This window comes from Canis aureus, chromosome 11 (genome assembly GCF_053574225.1).
Source record: "Canis aureus isolate CA01 chromosome 11, VMU_Caureus_v.1.0, whole genome shotgun sequence".
NCBI classification, from domain to species: Eukaryota; Metazoa; Chordata; class Mammalia; order Carnivora; family Canidae; genus Canis; species Canis aureus.
In genome coordinates, this window is record NC_135621.1 from 11,131,592 (window position 1) to 11,152,745 (window position 21,154).

The following is a 21,154-nucleotide window of genomic DNA, read 5'->3' on the forward strand; positions in this document are numbered from 1 at the left end:
AGACACTGACAATGTTCCTTCTCTTTTAGTACAAGTCACTTCCATCTGACGTACATAATCATTATCAGAAGGTAATAATCATAAGAATGTTGATAATAGTAACAATCAAAACAGCACCACTTATCTTTCCAGGTGAGGAGATTAGCAACTGGAGATGATGCATGTCAAGTGCCTGCCTTATAAAAGCCAGCTGCCTTTGATGAAGTCTCTATCGCATGATAGGTCCCCTGCAAGGCCCTAGCCGGTCTTTTTGAGAACACTGGGAACCTTGAAAGGTAGATATTGTGATCTACATTTTACAGTAGAGGAAAACAAGCTCAGAACTCTTGAGTCACTTGCTGAACACGTAGGGTAGTTGGTAGTTATGTGTGGAGTCTGGAGTCAGACCTTCCTTCTCCTGCTTCCACAGCCCAAACAATTTCAGTTTTCACATTCCAACATATTTGCATACTATCTGTTTTTTAAGGTGAAATTTCTAATTCATCAACGTCTCTGTCAATGTCCCCAGCTTTGTTCAATCTATCTGGATAGCGACACAGAGGGATGAAGTTTACCTGTCAGCAGGTCCTCCAGGGCGAACACATGTTATTACAACTGGACGAGATTTATTTCGATCGTCATGTGCTCCTCCTAGCAAAAACAAACAAACAAACAAACAAACAAACAAAAAAACCCAGCTCAACAATGCTTTCATTAAAAAGAATCACTTACAAAATGCCAGCCAAGAAATGAAACTATGTTTTGTCCACGTAAATTTTTTCCAAAAATCTTATTCATTTTATGTAGAATATGCTTTTGTAGTCACCATGTCTCCACCTCTCAATAAATATATGATTGTATTTGGGGGTGATATACAAAATATTTAACAGCTAGTGTCACAAGAGCATGAACTATTTACAAATACCAGCCTATTAGAACAACAGCCAGCAGGCGGGTATACCTGGTATCAATTAACCTGGGCTATAATACAGGTGAGTCGGTCTACAAACTGACGTAAGGGAAGCAACAACTGAAGAAGGTAAAGGTATATCAGTATTTAACACAAGAAGAAAAAAATTCAAGGGGCTGAAGTGCGTTCCATTAAAGGTGGGCTGTTCAAAAAATTCTAGGCAAATCTTGACAGACTATTTCAAAACAGTTGCAGTCTTAAATGGAGACTTTAATCCTGCATAAAGACAATTTCTGCTCAAGAATTCTTGGAAACATAGAAACTTCAAGATGGAAGGTAATGCATTATAAATTCTCTTCTAAATCCAGGGCCCCTTTGTGAACCTCCTATAATCTGTGCTTCCCCACTCTTCTTGAGACCCACCAGATGGCCTACTTACTCGACTTGAGGCAGCCCGTTTCACATTTGGACACATAGGGTGTTCGAAGCTTCTTTCTAATTATTTATCTGATATCTCTCTTCCTCCAACTTTCATCTCCTGGTCCTTGTTCTATTATTTAGAGCAGTGAAACAAAAATGTATGCTCTCTACTGTAAGGAACGTTTTCTAGGAGCTGAAAACAGTGATGATACACCTGCTAAGTTTCATATTCTTCAGGCTGGACATCTTCACTTTCTGAACTTTTCTGCATCTGATTTGATTTCTTTATACATCGCCATCCTCCTGGCTGCCCACCTGCTGGTCCCTAGTTTTCCAGTATCTTCCCCAGTATCTGCTTGGTAGAGCAGACTGGCATTTACCAAACTGGGAACAGGTAGAGAGGTCAACATAAGGAACCTAGCCTCAAAGAAAACTCAAAAGGCATTCACTGTTTCCGATGAAGGCAAATGCTTCCTTTCTGCTCACTTCTATTAAAAATGATTTATTCAGTCTGGCTGATGGATAAATCTCCAGTATTTCACTCTTTCCCTCAGTTTAATGGCTTCTTTCAAAGTTCCTCCTTACTTGCAATGCGAAATTCACAACTTCCTCAGAAAAGAATTTTAAAATGAAAATGATGACAATAAATTACAGAACGTTTACCCATATTTATATAAAAACAATTATGTAATTCCTCTTTTGCAAGGTGATCATAAAAAAGACAGGTCTGTTTGTTCCTGATGGGATGTTGATTTAGAAAAGGATGGGGGCTGAAGACAGTACACAACTTCCCACAATTTTGATTTGGTCTAAATTTAAATCTGTAACAGTAAATGCATGGCAAAGCATGAGTGAGCTCTCCGTTTCTTCATATGTGACGTTTTATCAGTATTTGAAATAATGAACCAAATTTAGCTTGTGATTCACTTAGGTTCTAGACTTTTAGAGCTGCAAAGCAAAACAGAGAGAGTATTCTCACGTGAGCGTCACTCACCTGGAATGCCTTTAAAAAATATCAGTGCCAGGGCCACAATGCAAACCAAATCTGAATACTAGGCTCCATGTATTAGATGAGTAGACCTGTCTACATTTTTCTAGTTGAGAATGACTGACAGGGCAAGTTTCCTGCCCAAAGTGAAAAGGAACTTAGTGACAGAGAGCTTTCCCTATTATTCCAAGTCATCATCCTTAGGTTGGTGGCAAGGGAATTAACTGAAATTTAACTCCACAAGATTTAGGCTAGAATGTCATTTTCCCTTCTATAGGTGCCAGGTTCTATTGTTTGGGGGAGTCAAGGTTTTAGAACCTATGACATATAGCATTAGAAATGCAATTGCATTCAGCAGGTAAAAGCCTGTTTTATTATACCAACACTCATTCTAACCAGTTAAGAAGAAATTCAGCAACACGAAATGAATATGCTCCATCTGTGATATTGTCCTCCTTCCTCAAAGTCCCAGTGTTCTCACTGAAATGAAGTTTAGCTCACATTCCATCTATGCCACGATGTCTTCTCTGCCCTGATAACATTTACCCACAGTACTTTCTCAGTCTGCAACTCTTTTTGTGACTAATCGAGATTCCGAAGGGAGGGGGCCACCTTTTGGGCATGGAAGACCCTTCAGGTGGGCCTTAAACTCATCTAAAATAGAAATTCTTAATTTGATTCTCACGAAAACTTGTGCAAAATTCCACAAACTTTTACGTTCAACTAATGTACTAAGGGAGTTTTTAAAGCCTACAAAAAGGTAGTACTCATAAACTAAAACTGGTTCATTATTACTAAAGTTTTAAAATCAGTATAATGCTAAGAGGTCTATGTCCACAAATCTAGGCAACATTCAATTCTTTATTCATTTATTTATTAAGCTCCTACGATGTACCAGGTGATATCCTAGGCTCATAGAAAATTCTTCCTCTGCATGCACATGCAGATATTTGAAATTCCTGCAAATGGTGGTACAGGCATTTTGTTGATTATATCATCAGTTGTCTTGAGGTGGTTTCAAATGCTTCCATTCTTTTTTTGTTGCTAATGATAAATTACTGTTGTTTTAGCTCTTTCGTTAGCAATTTGATTTGTTATTGATTAACCATAGAGCAACAAATAATGAATATTTGCATCAACAGTATTTTCGACTGCAGCTTTTCAATAATTAGGCTTGTGGGCATGTGATTCAAGTGTGCCTCTGTGTCTGTTTTTTATGCAAAAAAGCAGATTTGTATATACCACCTTCTGAGCCAAAATTACTTTATATTGACTTTTTATTATATTCATCTAGTTCTTTTATACAGAAATTTGGGAATGATTAAGGTAAAATGTTCTTGTTGTTCCACCTAAAAATAGGAGCTGGTCAGGAAAAGGTAGTAACTGCTGGACTAAATCACTCAGTGAGTTCTGCATTTTCCATTTTCTCTACTGCTCACTTGGGTACTTTATCAACTTAGGTCTTAAATTCACTGGATTGTAACTCCCTGCCTGTCTTATGACTCCCCAGTACTTGGCCCTATACTGACATGTTGACATGTCCTTAATAAATATCTGATTGATTTGCTAAATGGTTGGCACAGAATGGAACATAATGTTTAAAGCTTAGTCATTTAAGACAAATCTACATTTTTAATCTAAATGAACACATTTATTTCTTGATGCATGTATGTTTATTAAGATGCTTAGTTAGCTTTAATTAATGTTTTAATAATTTGGATAAAATTTTGACCCTGGCAAAGTATAAAATATAATAGATAAAAACAAAAAAATCAAGATATGCAAAATTTAAAAAAATCTTTGATGCATACATAGTTCCCTATTGAACTTTACTGTCACACTAGGAATTATGAGTTGTTTATCTGTAGTCTTCAAGGTGTAGAACTGCCTATAAGAAAAATAAAATACTAAAAGCCAGAATTAAAGCTCAGAATTAATGGTTTTATGGACAAGCTGGAGTCATCTGAAATCTTTATTATTAATGTCATCCCATAATAAAGTAAGTTAAGCTGATGTATATAGGTTCCCAAGAGATTAGATTATCTTCAATTTTTGGAAGGCTACAATAACAAAATGTATTTCGGGAGAAAATAATTTAAACAAGTTGCATAATCCTAGTGTATTAAATCAAATCAAGCCATATTCATCTACATTTTTGACTCAGAGATATAGAAAAATATGAAGGGAAAACAAAACGCATGTTGAAAAGTGGTAAATCAGTAGAATGAATGAATTGACAAGGTTTATAGTGACTTCTTGTTCTGTATTAATGGGCTGAAAACAAATCTAGGTCATGATTCTGCTTTGATTCCTCCCACTCATTGCTTTATTTTTAAAAGAATGGGTGCGAGTATTATAAGGTGACTTTATGAAATAGAAACGTCTGTTGTTGTTTTAAGGATGACTTTCTAGTTCACTCCCAATATTTCATTGATAAATTCTCCAAGAATATCTGATGGTTCATATTTTCTAGCCACCACCTACCTCGTATTACAAAACCAAAGGTATTTCCTTCTTTATGTAATGTGACCTCCACTGTTCGGAAAATAACACTGGATCCTTGAACAGCTGAATGCAGAGGAAAGAGAAATATAAGTCTTAAGTCATAAGAACATTTCCAATTTTTCTGATGTGGTATAAGACATTACAGATCTCTGCTGCCAATAATTCTTGTTATGAGTAATAAAAGGGTGATAATTTATTTTCAAAGACAATGTTAGAAAAAGCACTTAGAATGTCAATACACTCAATACCATACAGATACCATACAAATAAATTGTCTGCATAAGTGACTTAAGGCTTAGGCCCCCATGGAATCAAAATTATAGGTACTTCCTTTCTTCTTATGTAGCCAGCTTACAGGGAGAGCATAATAATCACATTGTTAAAACTCTGTATAACAAGAGAGATAATCTTCATATAATCCATAGAATTATTTCCCCTTTGTAACATATTAGGCAGATGCAGATAGATTTTCTGACATGATGTACAGCAATTAAGAAAGACAACCCAGGGATCCCTGGGTGGCACAGCGGTTGGCGTCTGCCTTTGGCCCAGGGCGTGATCCTGGAGACCCGGGATTGAATCCCACATCGGGCTCCCGATGCATGGAGCCTGCTTCTCCCTCTGCCTGTGTCTCTGCCTCTCTCTCTCTCTGTGTGACTATCATAAATAATAAATAAAAATTAAAAAAAAGAAAGACAACCCAAATCAAAGTTGGAGGGCAAAAAAAAATTCTATGTACATTCAAAATATTACTCTGTCTAATAAAATAAATATTTACTTAATTTTATTTGATATCAACTGTGTATGTTTTATTTGCCTGCTTATTATTCTTATTTCACAAAATAAAATTGCATGATTAAGTTGATATCTCTAATTAATATTATGCACAGTATATCTGCATAATACAAGGTATAAGTTGTATGAAGGTATAGTAACTAAATTCTTCTGTGAGATTGTTTTCAGGAAAGTAATAAGTAATTCTGGTTATATAGTACATTATTTCTGAATTAAAAAACAAATTTCCACAAATTAATATTTCATCATTATGGATACAGGGATGTTTTTATTCACAGAGACAAAAGAATTTGCAAATAGCAGAATCTGATGGTCTTAGATCCTTATCTTGAATTTTACAATGATAGCTAATTATCTAATGCTATGTTTATTATCAATAGCACACTTTTAACACATTGCTATTAGATCTTGAAAAGCTGATTTCATAAAACTATCAACAAGAGGGACGTCCTGGATGGCTCAGCTGGTTAGGCCTCCAACTCTTGGTTTTAGCTCAGGTCATGATCTCATGGGCCATGGGATTGGGGCACACATTGAGCTGGGTGCTCTCAGCCTGGAGTCTCCTTGAGTTTTTCTCCCTCTGCCCCTCCTCCCACTCACATGTGTTCTCTCTCCCTTAAATAGATAAATATTTTTAAAAAGATAAAACTACCAAGAAATATAGAGATAGAATAGATATATGTATAGATTCTATAGATAGAATTTAATTCATCTTTTAAGGGATCCCTGGGTGGCTCGGCAGTTGGGCATCTGCCTTTGGGCTCAGGGCATGATTCTACGGTCCCGGGATCAAGTCCCACATCGGGTTCCCTGAAGGGAGCCTGCTTCTCCCTCTGCCTGTGTCTTTGCCTCTCTCTCTCTGTGTCTCTCATGAATAAATAAATAAAATCTTTTTTTTTTTTAAAAAATAATTGCATCTTTTAAAAGAACATTTTTTTATCATTTACAGAAATAGGAAGTAATTTTAATTTAGCATTAATTACAATTATTTTTAATTATCCGAAGTTTTGAATCCTCAAAGGAATTGACATGATTATGAAAAGTACACAGTTAAATTCACAATACTGCACATATCCGGCTGGGATATAAAGTACAACATGAACTTGGATCTGCTGAAAAACAACATAAACCTACAGCTGAACAAATGTTTTGGTATATTGCTGATTTAATTAAATGTCATATTCTTGCTATCAGGGGAATTTTGGTTCATTTTAATCAGCCAGGAACAGTACATACAAATAGCTGAAAGTGTTGAGGTACAGTTTTAATTAAATGAAAAAAAAATTGAGTTCAAACCAAATGTTTTCTTTTTCCATGACCCAACAAACCACTTGAATTAATTGGTTAAGAACATAATATTTTTGTTCTACTGGAACAAATAGAAAGGAAAGGAAAAGATATGGGGAGAAATTATTAATGAGCATCTACTTGTGTGCCAGGAAATCTGCAAAGTGGTTTATAAATATTATTTCATTTAATCATTAAATCAACTTTCAATTATATACAAATTCTTATTCTGGGCCACCTGTCCTAGTTGGCTGGGTGTCTGTTCTGGTAATGAAAGGCAGTGTAATTTTAATTTTGCTTGAGGTAAATCTTGCTGACCACAAAATCTTAATCAAATCTAGAGTCAATCTAAAGACTTTTAGGATTATCTACAGCTTTAGATTATCCACACTCCTGCTGTTTATCATTTACAAAAATAAATGGGAACGTTGACTACATTTTGATATACTTAATGAAATAGATTTGGGCTTCATCATTGTTATTTGCATGACTGGATCTTGATGACTGGGTTCTCATATTCACTAGCTGGACTCTTTCTATTGCCATGTGAATTTTATTCATCACTTCACATTTGCATATGTGGACATAACTATCCAAGTAAGGGGCTTCCCCAAAGAATCAAATCCAGTACACAAAAATGTTAGGTTGAAATGAATTTTGCGATGCAAAAATTGTTGTCCTGTTGTCCCTTGTTTTCATATGTGAATATGCATGTCCTACTATACATGCATATTTGTATAATTTTGCTATGGTAGATTAGATTTTTCTAGCTTATATACTACTTCCCTGCCCACCACCCCCCAACTTCTACCTCAATAGCAGAATAGGAGTTGTATTCTTTCCCTCCTCATTATCTCATCATGTTGGGCTTCCTCAGGTGACTCGCTTTGGCCAATGGGATGTTGAGAGATGGAAATGTGCTCAGGTAGTTGGGTTTATTCTGTTTTTCCTCTGCCATTGTCATAGGAAGAGCTTTCCCTGGTAGCTTCTACTCCTTCAGACTGAATCCCAGAATGAACTACATGGAGGAGACCTGAGACCGCTCCCCACTTTCCATCATCATCATCATCATCATCATCATCATCTATCACCTGTCTGTCTCTCTTAGAATTGAAAAGTAAGAAGGCCATCACAGGGACTTGTTTTAATACATTTATTTGAATTTAAAAAGGACTCTTTCTGACAGAAATCTAGTCTGACTTAGCTGATGGCGTAACAGAGAGGACTGCCTCTGCCAATCAGATGATGTGGGAGACGTTTTTCATAAAAGAAGTGAAGCAAATATTGTAGCTCCAAGGTCTGAATGGAAACACCGTTTAAAGACATAGAAACGTTATGCCAGAAATTACATCCTCTCCACCTATTTAAGCTTATGATAAAGAAGTTAAGTGATAACTAAAAAATGAATGAGGATTATGTAATATTTCAAAACCCTTTAGGGTTTGGTAACATTTCTCTTAATACAATTTTGAAACACCACATCATTTTAAAGTCCAGAAGAGCTTTAGAGCTCATGTAGGTCAACCATTCCATTTTCATAAAGAATTGGAATCTTATGAAAGGCAAGTGGTTCGCACAAGGTCCAAGTCCTAGTTCTTCTCTATCCGATCACATATACACACAGCCACACACATGCAGACACATGTCCTTCCCCCACTTCCTTCTGGACTCTGAGGGTGGCTGAGCCTCAAATTGCTGTGATTCTTGAGAGTTACCAGTCTCAGCCTTGGCGGCTTATCTTTCAGCAATCAGCTCTCTCCCCAGGGCCTCCCCGCAGTGGCTCGCTCCTGCTCTTGCTGTCTGAGCTCGGGATGCTTATTAATCCCTTCTACCTCCCTGAACTCAAAGATCTTATTAATTTATCTAAACATAATAGAGACAGGGATAATCCGTGGAGAATAGATCTCTTCTATCTGATTTCTACCATCAGGTTCACACTCCTGTTTTTAAAAATATTTTACTCCGTTTTCCCATCAGCTTTAATGCCTGAGGAAGGAAAAGCTGGTATAATCACCAAGTCGTGATAGGTTTTAACCCCTGAATACGTCTGATACTCACTCTCTCTTTAATCTTACTAAAGCTATATTTGGTCAGGATGTCACCTCTGTTTTGGAAAATAATCACAGCCTTTAGGCTTACAACAGCCTCTTATCTACTCTCCATTTGGCTTCCTAAAATGATAACTCTTAAAAACTCAAATCTGATGATGATGATGACGTTCCTTGGCTTTAAAAGCCATGAAAACCTCTTTTTGCCCACCTGATAGTATCCAAGCTCTACCAATATGGCTTCCAAGGCTCTCCATTATTTTGTTCCTATTCACCTCACTGGCCTAATCCCCCTCCAGGTCTTCTCTTTCTCTTTGTGCTTTGTGGTTCAGACATGTGCACTGGGCTATGTTCTTACTTCCTTGCCATACCTGCTCCCTAAAATGCTCCTCTTCTTATTGGACTTGCATAACCTCCTTCCAATCTTCTGCAACCTCTAGCTCTAGATAACCCCTAAATCTCCACTACTGGCCTTACCCTGGGAAAGAGTTCCTTTCAGGAAGAGGTTGTGTTTTATTGATATTTATATCCCCAGTGGAATAAAAATGGTTAATCAAAGAGCATTAGCTCTAGATATCTGGATTCTCTTCCCTCCTTGGTGATGGTTTAAGAGTGATTTAAAAACAAATGGGCTCCTTTTAAGTTCAAGAAAACACGGTGATCATGGCTAACAAGCACTATGATTTACTAAGTCCATGATGATGATCTAAATACGTGATTATAGCTTTGAATTCTTACATTCTACACCTACTCAAGCCATTTTACAGATGAGACACCTAAGGCTCAGAGAACTTAAATAATGTACCCGAGGTCACAAAGCAAGAAAGGGGGAAACGGACATTTCACCAGTGACAGAGTCTAAGCTTTCAACACTCGATTCTATTTCCTACTCTTGCTGAAAATGAAAAATGTTATAGCAAGGTTTTCGAACACAGACATCATTGGATTTTGTTATAAAAACACGTTATATTTTCGTTGTTGGATTTTATGTTAAGAATAAGAAATCATGATTGGCCATATATGTTCACTCCCCAAGTGCTCACATCTGGTCCCAAAGCTTCAAACACCTTCTATGGTCTCATTACTCTAAATGTATATTTCCAGCTCGGATCTTTCTCCCAAACTCCTAACCCCACCTCTAGTTCTTTTCTCGACATTGCCTTTCTGCACAGCACACAGACACCTCCACTGCAGCACTGCGAATGATGAACTTCTGATATTCGCTCACAAATCAGCTCTGCCCATGTTCTTGCCCACCCCCCACTAATGGCAAGCCTATCCTTCTAGTTGCTCACGCTCAAAATCTCAGGTGGTCCTTGACTCCTCTTTTTCTACACAATCCCCATCAAATCTATCAGGAAATCCTGTTGGCTCTACCTTCAAAGTGATCAAGAATGCTTTTCACCATCTCCACTGCCGTCTCTCACCTGGATCCCTGCACTAGTCTCCCAACTGGTCTCCCAGCTCTGCTGCACTGTCAACAGAGCGGCCAAAAGGGAGACTTTGAAAATAGGCATTAGATCATGTCCCTCCTTTGCCCCAAGTCATACAGTGCCATCCTCTGTCATTCAGAGCAAAACTCAAGGTTCTTCCAGTGGCCTACAAATGTACCTCACATCTTTTATATTCCTGACTTCCTCTCCTACTTTTCTTTATGCTCACTCTGCTCCAGCCAAATTGCCCTTAATGTTTGTACAACAACCCCAGGATATTCCTGCCTTTGATCTCGGTACTGGCTGTGTCTCTTCCTGCAGTCCTCTTCCCCAGAAATCCACAGAGCTGCCTTTCTCACCTCCTGCAAGTTATTGGCTAGTGTCACCCTCTCCATGAAGCTGTTCCTACCACCTTATTCAAAACTTCAATCCGCACCCCCCCCCCGCCCCCCGGCCCCAGCACTCCCAGTCCCTCTCCTGCAGGGCTCCTTCTTTTCCCCATAGCATTCATGACTCCTAGCATTCATATTGGCTACTTTACTTCCCTGCTGTGGTCTTGTTCTGTTATCCCTCTTCCCCTGTCAGGATGTACAGAGTGGTGGCGGGAATGTAGCAAATGCTCAGTAAGCCATTGCTGAACAAATAGGTCACTATCGATCATTAATATTCCATCTGAGTTCTCACTAGTAGAGAAACGCAAAGAGCTTTCTCAGGGTAGCATCCACATGAACAGCTTATTAACAGGAGAGGTGGTGCTAGAACAACATAGCTTAAATGCAGGACAGCAGTAACGCAGAGCATATGGATATGTCACAATGAACAAGCCTGTGGACTCTGGAGTCAGGGAGCCTGGGTTCACATTCTGACTTTGCTGCCTACTTATTTGGGAAAGATACGTAACTGAAGTCTCTGTAAAATGAGGATAATAATGATAATAATGCCTGTCCTGTAGTGCTGATTGATTTGTATATCTATTATTTATAACAAATGTTTATCATGCCAGGCACTGCTTTACAAACACAAATTCATTTAATCCTCACAACAGATCTATGGGTAGGAGCTAATATTATGCCCATTCCTGAGATATGGAAACTGTGACACAGAAAGCTTAAGTAGCTTTCTCAAAGGCATGCCCTTAGTTGTAGGTGAAGCTGGGATCGGAACCTGGCTGTTAGACACCAAAGCTCAGCTCTGCTCTGCTGACTGTCCCCATGGTGAGGATTAGGTGTGTCCGTGCAAATCAGGTTCCTTATAACGCTCGACATGGACTACGGTCTGAAAATGTGTGGTTATGTTATTATTACTGTTACTTGATAATAACATGTTTTGAATCTATTTTCATGCTTCAGAAATTAACAGAACTACACAAGAATCAACATAAAACACACTAAACATGCTTTTCCTAACCCTAGTCACTAAGTACAAAGCCTGGATGCAAGTGAACGCACAGAACTTATACATATGTTGACTGTTTAGTAAAATAGCTTAAGGGATGGGGCACCTGGGGGGCCTCAGTGGTTGAGCGTCTGCCTTCGGCTCAGGGCGTGATCCCGGGGTCTTGGGATTGAGTCCCGCATCGGGCTCCCTGCAGGGAGCCTGCTTCTCCCTCTGCCTGTGTCTCTGCCTCTCTCTCTTTCTGTGTCTCTCATGAATAAATAAATAAAATCTTTAAAAAAATAAAATAAATAAAATAGTTAAAGTGGCAAATATGATGTACCTACATCCCCTTAAAGGAACACAAGTCCTATGCCATTTTCTTGTTATCTGCACTCTTTTTAATTCTTCTGGAGTGGGCTGGAGGCTTATCAATTCAAATAATTTCTAAGTATCAAGAAACCATACCCTGTCATTCCTGTAATGAGACAGTGATGGCAAAAGGGGGCAACGATGGAGAACCAATTGTTTAAGGCAAAAAAGTGGCACAGCTGTTCTGCGCCCGCGCTGATTACTTACAGACTGGCGGCAGCTCATACTCGACTTCAAGAACCACTCTTTCCCCGACGTTCTTCAGCAAGCTGATGATCTCATCGTGGCGGAATTTGGCCAGGTTGATCCCATTCACCGCTTTGATGTAGTCCCCCACATCCAGCTGATCACTTCTGCAAAACAGGGCATGTTGCTTCAGTGGCCCCCTCCTCTCTACAGGCCTACGTTTTCACTTGCCCTTTGGAAAAATGCACACAAGCCCCGAAGGCCTGCGTGGCAGGAGCCCCTGGCCCCGGGGCCTGGAGTACAGCTGAAGGTGGCTGAGAGATCCAGCAATCCTCTCATCTCTGCTGACCGGCTCACCCTGAAAGCCCTTTACCGGATCTGCTATGGACTCTGATATTTTCCCTAACCCTTTGCCTCTTTTAAAGAGCACCATGAAACAAAATAGATTGTTGTTGTTATTGTTGTTGTTGTTGTTGTTGTTGTTGTTTGGTTGCTCTGCCCCGAGTCGGTTCTCTAGGAACAGAGTATCCAGATCCTGGCATTGCCAGGACCTTTTCTTTCTTCTTATTCTCTGTCATTTTGCTGCTGGCCTCCTGGACATTTCCTAGCTCTCAGTATCTTCACTGGGAGTTTGTTGAGGGCTAAGGAAAGGGCCAGCTTATATTGCTATTTATTGCTTACAGCAGTAATGAGAGAGAGGGAGAGAACAAATTACAGTGAAAGCATAGGGTTTCAGGACAATTCTCCCCTCTTTCCAACACAAGAATCGAATGGAGGCTACTGGGCAGCCCCGGTGGCGCAATGGTTTGGCGCTGCCGGCAGCCCTGGAGACCCAGGATCGAGTCCCACGTCAGGCTCCATGCATGGAGCCTGCTTATCCCTCTGCCTGTGTCTCTGCTTCTCTCTCTCTCTCTCTCTCTCTGTGTGTGTCTCTATGAATAAATAAATAAGATCTTAAAAAAAATTAAAAAGAAAGAACTGTGGCTATTTTGGGGGTTTTAGGCAGACTTCACGTCTAAGGTAAAGGCAGGCAGTGAGACCACAGACGCTACTTAAAATCTGCATCACGGATGAGGACCTTCAGGAATACTCTGTCCCCACACAGAAACACCTAATGCATTTATTTAAGTCCAGCTCCAATCATTCCTCTTCGGAAAGCTTTCCTCATCTGCTGCAGCCTGCAGTCCATGCTGCCCCTCTTCCCTCCGGTTCAGTAACTCTCCCCGGACAACTTAACCACCTAATGCTCTGTGACAACAATGACCTTGTTGCCTTTTACTATCATGCAATGCTGTTATTGCTCTCAAGCTCTTTGTGCTCTTTATCCCTACCTCCTCCAGCAAATTATAAGCCCCGTAGGGCAGGGATCTTACCTTCGATCATTTTAGTTTACTACTTGTAAAACGGTCGTACCTTCAACAAAGAACAGTTGGTAGGTGACAACGTGAATTGTTGGTAATTGACAGTGTGACCCGCACAGCACAACTTTTAATGACAGCATCACTACAACTGGACATAGCACTGCCCCCCCACACCCCCTCCATTTACCCTTGCTTCAGGGCGACACATGAAAAAGCTCTGGAGACATGGGAAGCTCTAGCATCACAGATTGGCCATGACGGTTATAAAATAAAGGGGGCTGTGGGTGTGGAAAGAAGTCTCTTTCCTTCTGGAAAAAAAAAAAAAAAAAAGGAGATGAGGGTGCTTGTGCTGACATCAGCCTATTTCACCAACAGCACCTCAGATTATGGACAGTTAGTTGCACGAGGCCTCTGTATTGTACAGACAGGTCCATCATCCAAAGCAGGCATGATTTTCAGGGATACCTGGTAAGGGAAGAACCCTAAAATGTAATTTGTGATTCTGTGGGCAAGACTCTTGATGTGCAGGAGGTAAGATGCATTAACCTCGCTTTCAATGAAACCTGATGGTCCCATCTGAAGCACATCTCAACCGGTCCATGAGGCAAGCCCGCCTGTACCCCCCTGGCAGCGGCCAGGGCAGCGTGCAACTCATCGGGAGGGGGACACAATGAGACCTCCCCAGCTCCGCTCCCCTGCTCTTGGAAACCTCATCCTTGTCCTCATGAAAAGGACGATCTCGCAAGTAGAAAAGCAGAGAAGGCATGGGCCAGGCAGATCGTGACTCAGGAGCTCGGAGACGGGCCTCCCGATGCCTTGGCTGGCCGCCCCCCCCACGCAGCTGCCCGCACGCACGATGTAGGGTCACCGGGCCTGTTTGCTTGATCAGCCCTGGCCGCTGCTTGGTGGCATATCTGGGGACTCAAGCCATGCAGGCATTTTAAAGCCGAAGTCTTCTGAGAGGCCTAGGGGCTCCCTGGCGACTTGGCACAGGCCAGGACAGCTTCCCAGACACACCCCAGCGTGCGGCTGCCCAGCAGATGGCAACTGTCATTTATTTATCAGTGACCTTTACTGAGGGAGCTTGATTTTTTGCATTAGTCACCCCCCCACTGTGCTCCTTTTCCTACATTCCCCCCCCCCCCCGAGATGTTACCTGGCAGCGATTCCTCCTTGGCGCAGGTTTGAGACCCGTGGCTTGCCATCCTTGTCAACTCCGCCCGACACTGTCAGCCCCAGGGTGGTGCCCTCCTTCTTCATCAGTTCAACCACGGTGGAGCCCTTGAATTCCTCTGTGGGAAGGAAAGCATTTGCCTCATTAGATGAGGGTCGAAGCACAGGATACTGCTGTGTGTGGTGAAGGGACTCCTGCCATCAGCTCTTCCCACTTCTTCCCTTATGAGAAAGGATCTGCGGCCTCTTATCCACGGTGCTTTGCAGAGCATCTCATAACGACGTGCACGCGGACCAAGCTGAGGCAGATACTCTATCGCAGGTCATTGAAATGGGCCCCAGTGGGTTAGTCCACTCTAGGCTCAACAACAAAGAGTCCGATGTGGCTTATGTACAAATGACAATATTCACCCTTTGTTTTGCGACTTTCTTTGGTTCCTCTCCTTGTAACTCCAAAGGGGACAGCTGAGAGTTGTAAGACAAGGGCCTAGCACAGAGTTTTAAGCAATAACACAACAATAATTTTAAATAATAATATCGATCATGCAGCAGCAAGCTCCAAGTTGCTGTTACATTTTTAGCTAAATAAGCCAACGACACAAGAGAAGAGAGCTTTCTACAAGGTCAAGAAAAATATTACTGACTCTGTTTTTTTTTTTTTTTTCTTTTTCTTTCAGAAAACAAAGTACAATGGCTTCACAAAACAGTTCACATTATTTCTTACAGGATGTGTCACAATATGGTAAGGTGGGGTTGGTACTCAGAATCTCCAGGTAATTGCCACACATCCTTCATTCTCTACTTTCAAAATTTTCAGATCCCACAGATCTGACAATGCCTATACACCGAGAGGGGACCTGAATCTTCTGATTTTAGGCACAACAGAGAGAAAGCTTTGAGAATATCCTTTTCTTTCAGAAATAAAAGTAGTCAACATCGACCTATCCAGAGATTAACCATGATAAACTGTTTTCAAATTCTCCGTTATGTTATTTCCCTTTTGCATACACACTTTCCAGGGAGGGATGGAGAAACTCAAGTTTTCCAATTCTTCCTGAATCACATTATGAATTTCAGGAGTTATGACCTTCGAGGATTTCAAAGACACTCACCAAAATGAAAGAATGGACTTTCTTCTTCAAAGTTAAGAAACCAAAAAGGTTACTGGCACACCTCTTCCCCTTCCTTAATTACAAGTGACAGTTAATTATCATATCAAAAATGTATATGAATCCTTATCATAAAAGTTTTTAAATTGCTGCTGCTGGTATATTATCCCATCAACCAATGAAAAAAATAAAATCAAGTTAGGGAAGGAAATTATCACTCATCTGATCTAGTAAGGAAAACAGTATTCCAGGAAGGAAGGCACGGGAATAGGCCACTGATTTCCTCACCAACGAACGTATTAAATATCATTTCAGGCAAGGCTTTCAAGATTGCCAGAGCCTGTGACCTCTTGCATATGTGCATATGCAAGCTGTGTTGCTTTTTAAAGTAGAAGCCAAGGAAGAGTCTATGAGTGTGAATGATGTCAGCTTCATTCAGTACATTTTGTATGAAAGATCAAATAATGATTGAAATCCAGGGATCAAAATTCTTGTCATGTGCATAAAAGCGCAGGGCCTTTTACGTGATTTACCAGAAGGATTTGAAACAAAATTCCATCATTGTGTGCATTTAACCTGTATCACCTTAAATCGGAATAAAACAACCCCTTCTACCTCCCATAAAAACAGATAGGCCCAACTGGTACTTAACGAGGTCAACCTAACAAACAACCCCTAAAGTCCTTCTTGGCAGAAGGCTAAGTATAAATTACTTTAAAAATTAGGTTAAATAATTAAAGTAATGAGAATTACATAACAGATGATGACTATTCATAATACAGAGACATAATGTGCTCAATGATCTTGCCCAACAAAAGAATTCTTTGCATTTTCTTAAAATACATAGATGCTCCTGTATATTTAAGCATTTGGTCATAGATCTTTACTTGAAGAATTGGAAGCATAGTTTTTTAAGGGCCCATCTGAAAAGTCAATCAGAAATGTACAAAGAGGCAACTATGAAACAGTAATAATCAGTAAGGGAGAAATAAGTTTTAACTAATAAGACCTTCACTCCTCCTAGGTTTTCAAACACATATTTCCTGCATCAAATGGGACACCAGCACATAGATGCAGCCTTATGGGATGTGGACAATGCAGTTTTCTCCAGAAGGGACTCTGGTCCTTACCAGGCTTCTGGCTGAGTCTTGGAAATCTCAAAAAAGCTTAATTACTTTAGCTTAGTTTGGTCTCTGTCAAAATATAAATCTATCTGGGCTTCTTTTAAAACTGGTAATAGTCAATTACCCTCTTATTTTAAAATGTTTCAAATCTTTCCACAAGAGCTAGTTGTAATAACATGAAAGCGAGAAAATATTGATGTACCAGTGAATTGAGTAATTTGTGCCTTCATGGATTCAAGCGTTTATTGAGCGCCTACTATGAGCCAGAGAGTGAAATTCAAAGATGAAGAAAGGCAGAGATGCTTACAGCCTAGTCACAGAGGCAAATGAGTCACAGACCACCATGCCAGAGGGTGGTTTGGGGTAAGGTAGCCACACAGGAGACAGTTCTGGCTATAATGTAAAGTGAAGGCTCGCTGTTCCAAATGCAACATCTATTTCACAATTTTGTCTCCTGTCTAATCCATCTGTATTTATCGATCGGGATTAGCTGAGCAGAACAGACTTAAGGAGGAATCTAAATTAGGCAAAACTCAGGGGTAAAGATGGAATATTGTTGCAAGAAAATACGCTGAATCATGAGAATGTTAACTGCCAGTAAGTATCTCTAGACCCTGAAGGATTGACTAAATCTTTTATGGGTGTTTTGAAGGAACAGGAGAAAAGCAGCAGTCAGGAGAGGGAGGAACATGCTTCTGGAGTATACTTTCTGCTAATCTGTACTCTCCGTTAGACGAATCAATCATTTTATGTATTTTTTGGTGTTTAGTGTTTGCATAATGATCTCATGGCAAAGAGAAATGATGACAGATGCATGCAATTGCATGAGTTCACTTATATATCCAAGCTTACTGAACAAAACTCTGCAGTGAAACACTGGAACTTAAGCGAGTCAATATGTAGTGACAATTTATTTCTTTGTGACTTAAATTGCAAACATCCCTCCCCAAATTAAGAAGAACATGTAGAGAAGACTGTAGCATCCCCAAATTGGCAAGCAGCACAGGGAACAGATGATGCCCAATTGGCAAGGAATGAGATGGTTTTCGATTTGACATTTTCCTTTATCACCATATTTAATTATCTTAGCAAGTAAGTTGCAGGTTTACAACTGTATCTGTACTCACTCAACATAACCAACAAGAATCACACTGATAGAATGGGATTTAGTTTTTTGCTGCTCTTCCTTGGATTTTGTAATTCAATCCTCTTAATTACTGAACTCCAGAAAGTTTTAAGGAATGTAGCAGTGATGCCTGGTGAAAGCAAGAGAATTATGAAAAGTTCTTGCAAATAAGAAAACTCAATAACATAGATGATTACAAAAAATATGCCGAAAGCCATATCCTTTTTTTTCCAAAGATTTATTTATTTATTTATGACAGACAGAAAGAGATAGAGGCAGAGACACAGGAGGAGAGAGAAGCAGGCTCCATGCCGGGAGCCCGACGCGAGACTCGACCCCGGGACCCCAGGATCACGCTCTGGGCCAAAGGCAGGCGCCAAACCGCCGAGCCACCCAGGGATCCCCCAAGCCATATCCTTTATATAAACAAATAGCTGGTTAGAAGTTACCATAAAAGACCATTTACAGTAGCCAACAATAAAATTCCTAGGAAAAAACTTAATGAAAATGTACAAGATTTACATTAAGAAAATGTCAAAAACACTTCTGAGGAACGAACATAAGATCAGAACAAATGTAAAAGCACTCCATTCATTTATTCAATAAAAAACTGAGCACTTACCATATGTGCCAGGCATCGTTCTAGGCTTTGGAGATATAAAACTGAACAAAATGAAGAAAATCCTTGCCATCTAAGGATTAATATTCCAGTGGGTAGCACAATCTAACGTCAATCTATGAAGTTCACAATATCAATAAAAATGCCAATAAGATTTTTTGGGACACAAGATATATTCAATACTATTGCAAAAATGGAACATGCATCTCTGCAAAGATTCTGTGAAAAACTGTGATCCCAAAGTAGACCTGGTTAATGTTACGATGATAGAACATAGAGGAGCCTGTCCATGATGCAAACCCGAATGAATGTATTGGAGTCATGACTGGATGTTACGCTACTAGTTATATCTCCCTAGTTAACCCAAAGTTTGAGCCTAGAGCGGGAAGGCTGACAAAGCCTCTGCGTCCGCCTTCCAGACATTGGTCAGAGTCTGGATCTGCTTGGCTTTACAAAGGAGAAAAAGAGAAAGAAAGATAGAAAGAAAGGAAGGAAGAAAGAGAGAAGAAAAAAGAAATGAAGTAGCACAGACACAGGGCATCCGGAACCCATTATTAGACCATCTTCGTGTTTTGTAATACTGGTTTGCATAAAATAAAGGTATGACATAAGAATCATATATTGTTTTGTAAAACTTTTGGCGTCTGGACACTCTTGGTTCATTGCTTATTTAAAAAAAAAACAAAAACAGAATTAGGGTTAGGCCAGAAAAAGAGAGTTAATTCCAATTTTTGGCAAGTCCCTAAAATTCAGGGACTGAATGGACAGGGAATCCCAGAGTGCACAATTCCAACAGTTGCTGAAAGTGGGGAGAGAGACAAAAAGTGATGATAACAAAGAGGAATAAGGACTATGACAAAAAATAAAGGGCTGTCATGGAGCAGCCAGGGTGGACCCCTAACCAGAGGCTGGGCAAGGAGTGCTCGGAACGGCCCCTTGGAAGAGCCATCCCTGAGCTATCTTGAAGACAGCCTCCGTTCAGTGAGTGGAGAAGGGGGGGGCTTTGGAGGCACAGAAATAGTAAATGGTGGGTGATTACTTGGTTCTGGGGAGAGGATATCCATCAGTTGAATTTGCACTTTCTCCATCTGGCTGCATGTTAGAATCACCTGGGGAGCTGTTCAAATACCAATGCCTGGGCCCAACCCAGAACAAACCATCAGAATACTTCCTAGGGGGAATTTTTAAAATTAAACTTTTACTTTTGAGATTAACTATAGATTCTCATGCAGTTCTAAGAAATACTGTAGAGAAATCCCATATGGCCTTTATCTTGTTCCCCCCCTGTGGTAACATCATGCAAAACTGTCATACAATATCACAAGCAGGATACAGACACTGGTGTAGTCAAGAGACAATATAACAAGTTCCCTCGTTCTGCATCACTTGCCATCAGGGAAATACAAATCAAAACTACAATGAGATACCACCTCACACCAGTGAGAATGGGGAAAATTAACAAGGCAGGAAACAACAAATGTTGGAGAGGATGCGGAGAAAAGGGAACCCTCTTACACTGTTGGTGGGAATGTGAACTGGTGCAGCCACTCTGGAAAACTGTGTAGAGGTTCCTCAAACAGTTAAAAATATACCTGCCCTACGACCCAGCAATTGCACTGTTGGGGATTTACCCCAAAGAGACAAATGCAATGAAACGCCGGGACACCTGCACCCCGATGTTTATAGCAGCAATGGCCACGATAGCCAAACTGTGGAAGGAGCCTCGGTGTCCAACGAAAGATGAATGGATAAAGAAGATGTGGTTTATGTATACAATGGAATATTACTCAGCTATTAGAAATGACAAATACCCACCATTTGCTTCAACGTGGATGGAACTGGAGGGTATTATGCTGAGTGAAGTAAGTCAGTCGGAGAAGGACAAACATTATATGTTCTCATTCATTTGGGGAATATAAATAATAGTGAAAGGGAATATAAGGGAAGGGAGAAGAAATGTGTGGGAAATATCAGAAAGGGAGACAGAACGTAAAGACTGCTAACTCTGGGAAACGAACTAGGGGTGGTAGAAGGGGAGGAGGGTGGGGGGTGGGAGTGAATGGGTGACGGGCACTGGGTGTTATTCTGTATGTTAGTAAATTGAACACCAATAAAAAATAAATTAAAAAAAAAAAAAACAAGTTCCCTCGTATCATCCTTTATTGCCACCCCCACTTTTCTCCTCCCTGGACACTTTCCTTAGCTCTTGGCAAACCCTAACCTATTCTTTTTGCTTATAACTTTGTTACTTAAAGAATGCTAAATAAATCGAATCATACAGTGTGAAAATTTTGTGGTTGACTTTTTACATTCCATATGATTTTCTGTACTGTAGCAATAGTTTG

General features: G+C 40.1%; 1 protein-coding gene across 22 annotated transcripts in view; it reads right to left on the reverse strand.

Moving 5' to 3' along the window:
• GRIP1 (glutamate receptor interacting protein 1) overlaps nucleotides 1-21,154 on the reverse strand; it is a 664,081-nt gene that overhangs the window by 130,610 nt on the left and 512,317 nt on the right. For all 22 annotated transcript variants that reach the window (XM_077913731.1, XM_077913735.1, XM_077913732.1 and 19 more), the window contains 4 exons: nucleotides 14,815-14,950; nucleotides 12,319-12,464; nucleotides 4,782-4,865; nucleotides 555-630 (listed from right to left, as the gene is read on the reverse strand). In XM_077913731.1, the coding sequence (XP_077769857.1) occupies nucleotides 555-630; nucleotides 4,782-4,865; nucleotides 12,319-12,464; nucleotides 14,815-14,950 (442 nt within the window). The remainder of the gene's footprint in view (nucleotides 1-554; nucleotides 631-4,781; nucleotides 4,866-12,318; nucleotides 12,465-14,814; nucleotides 14,951-21,154) is intronic.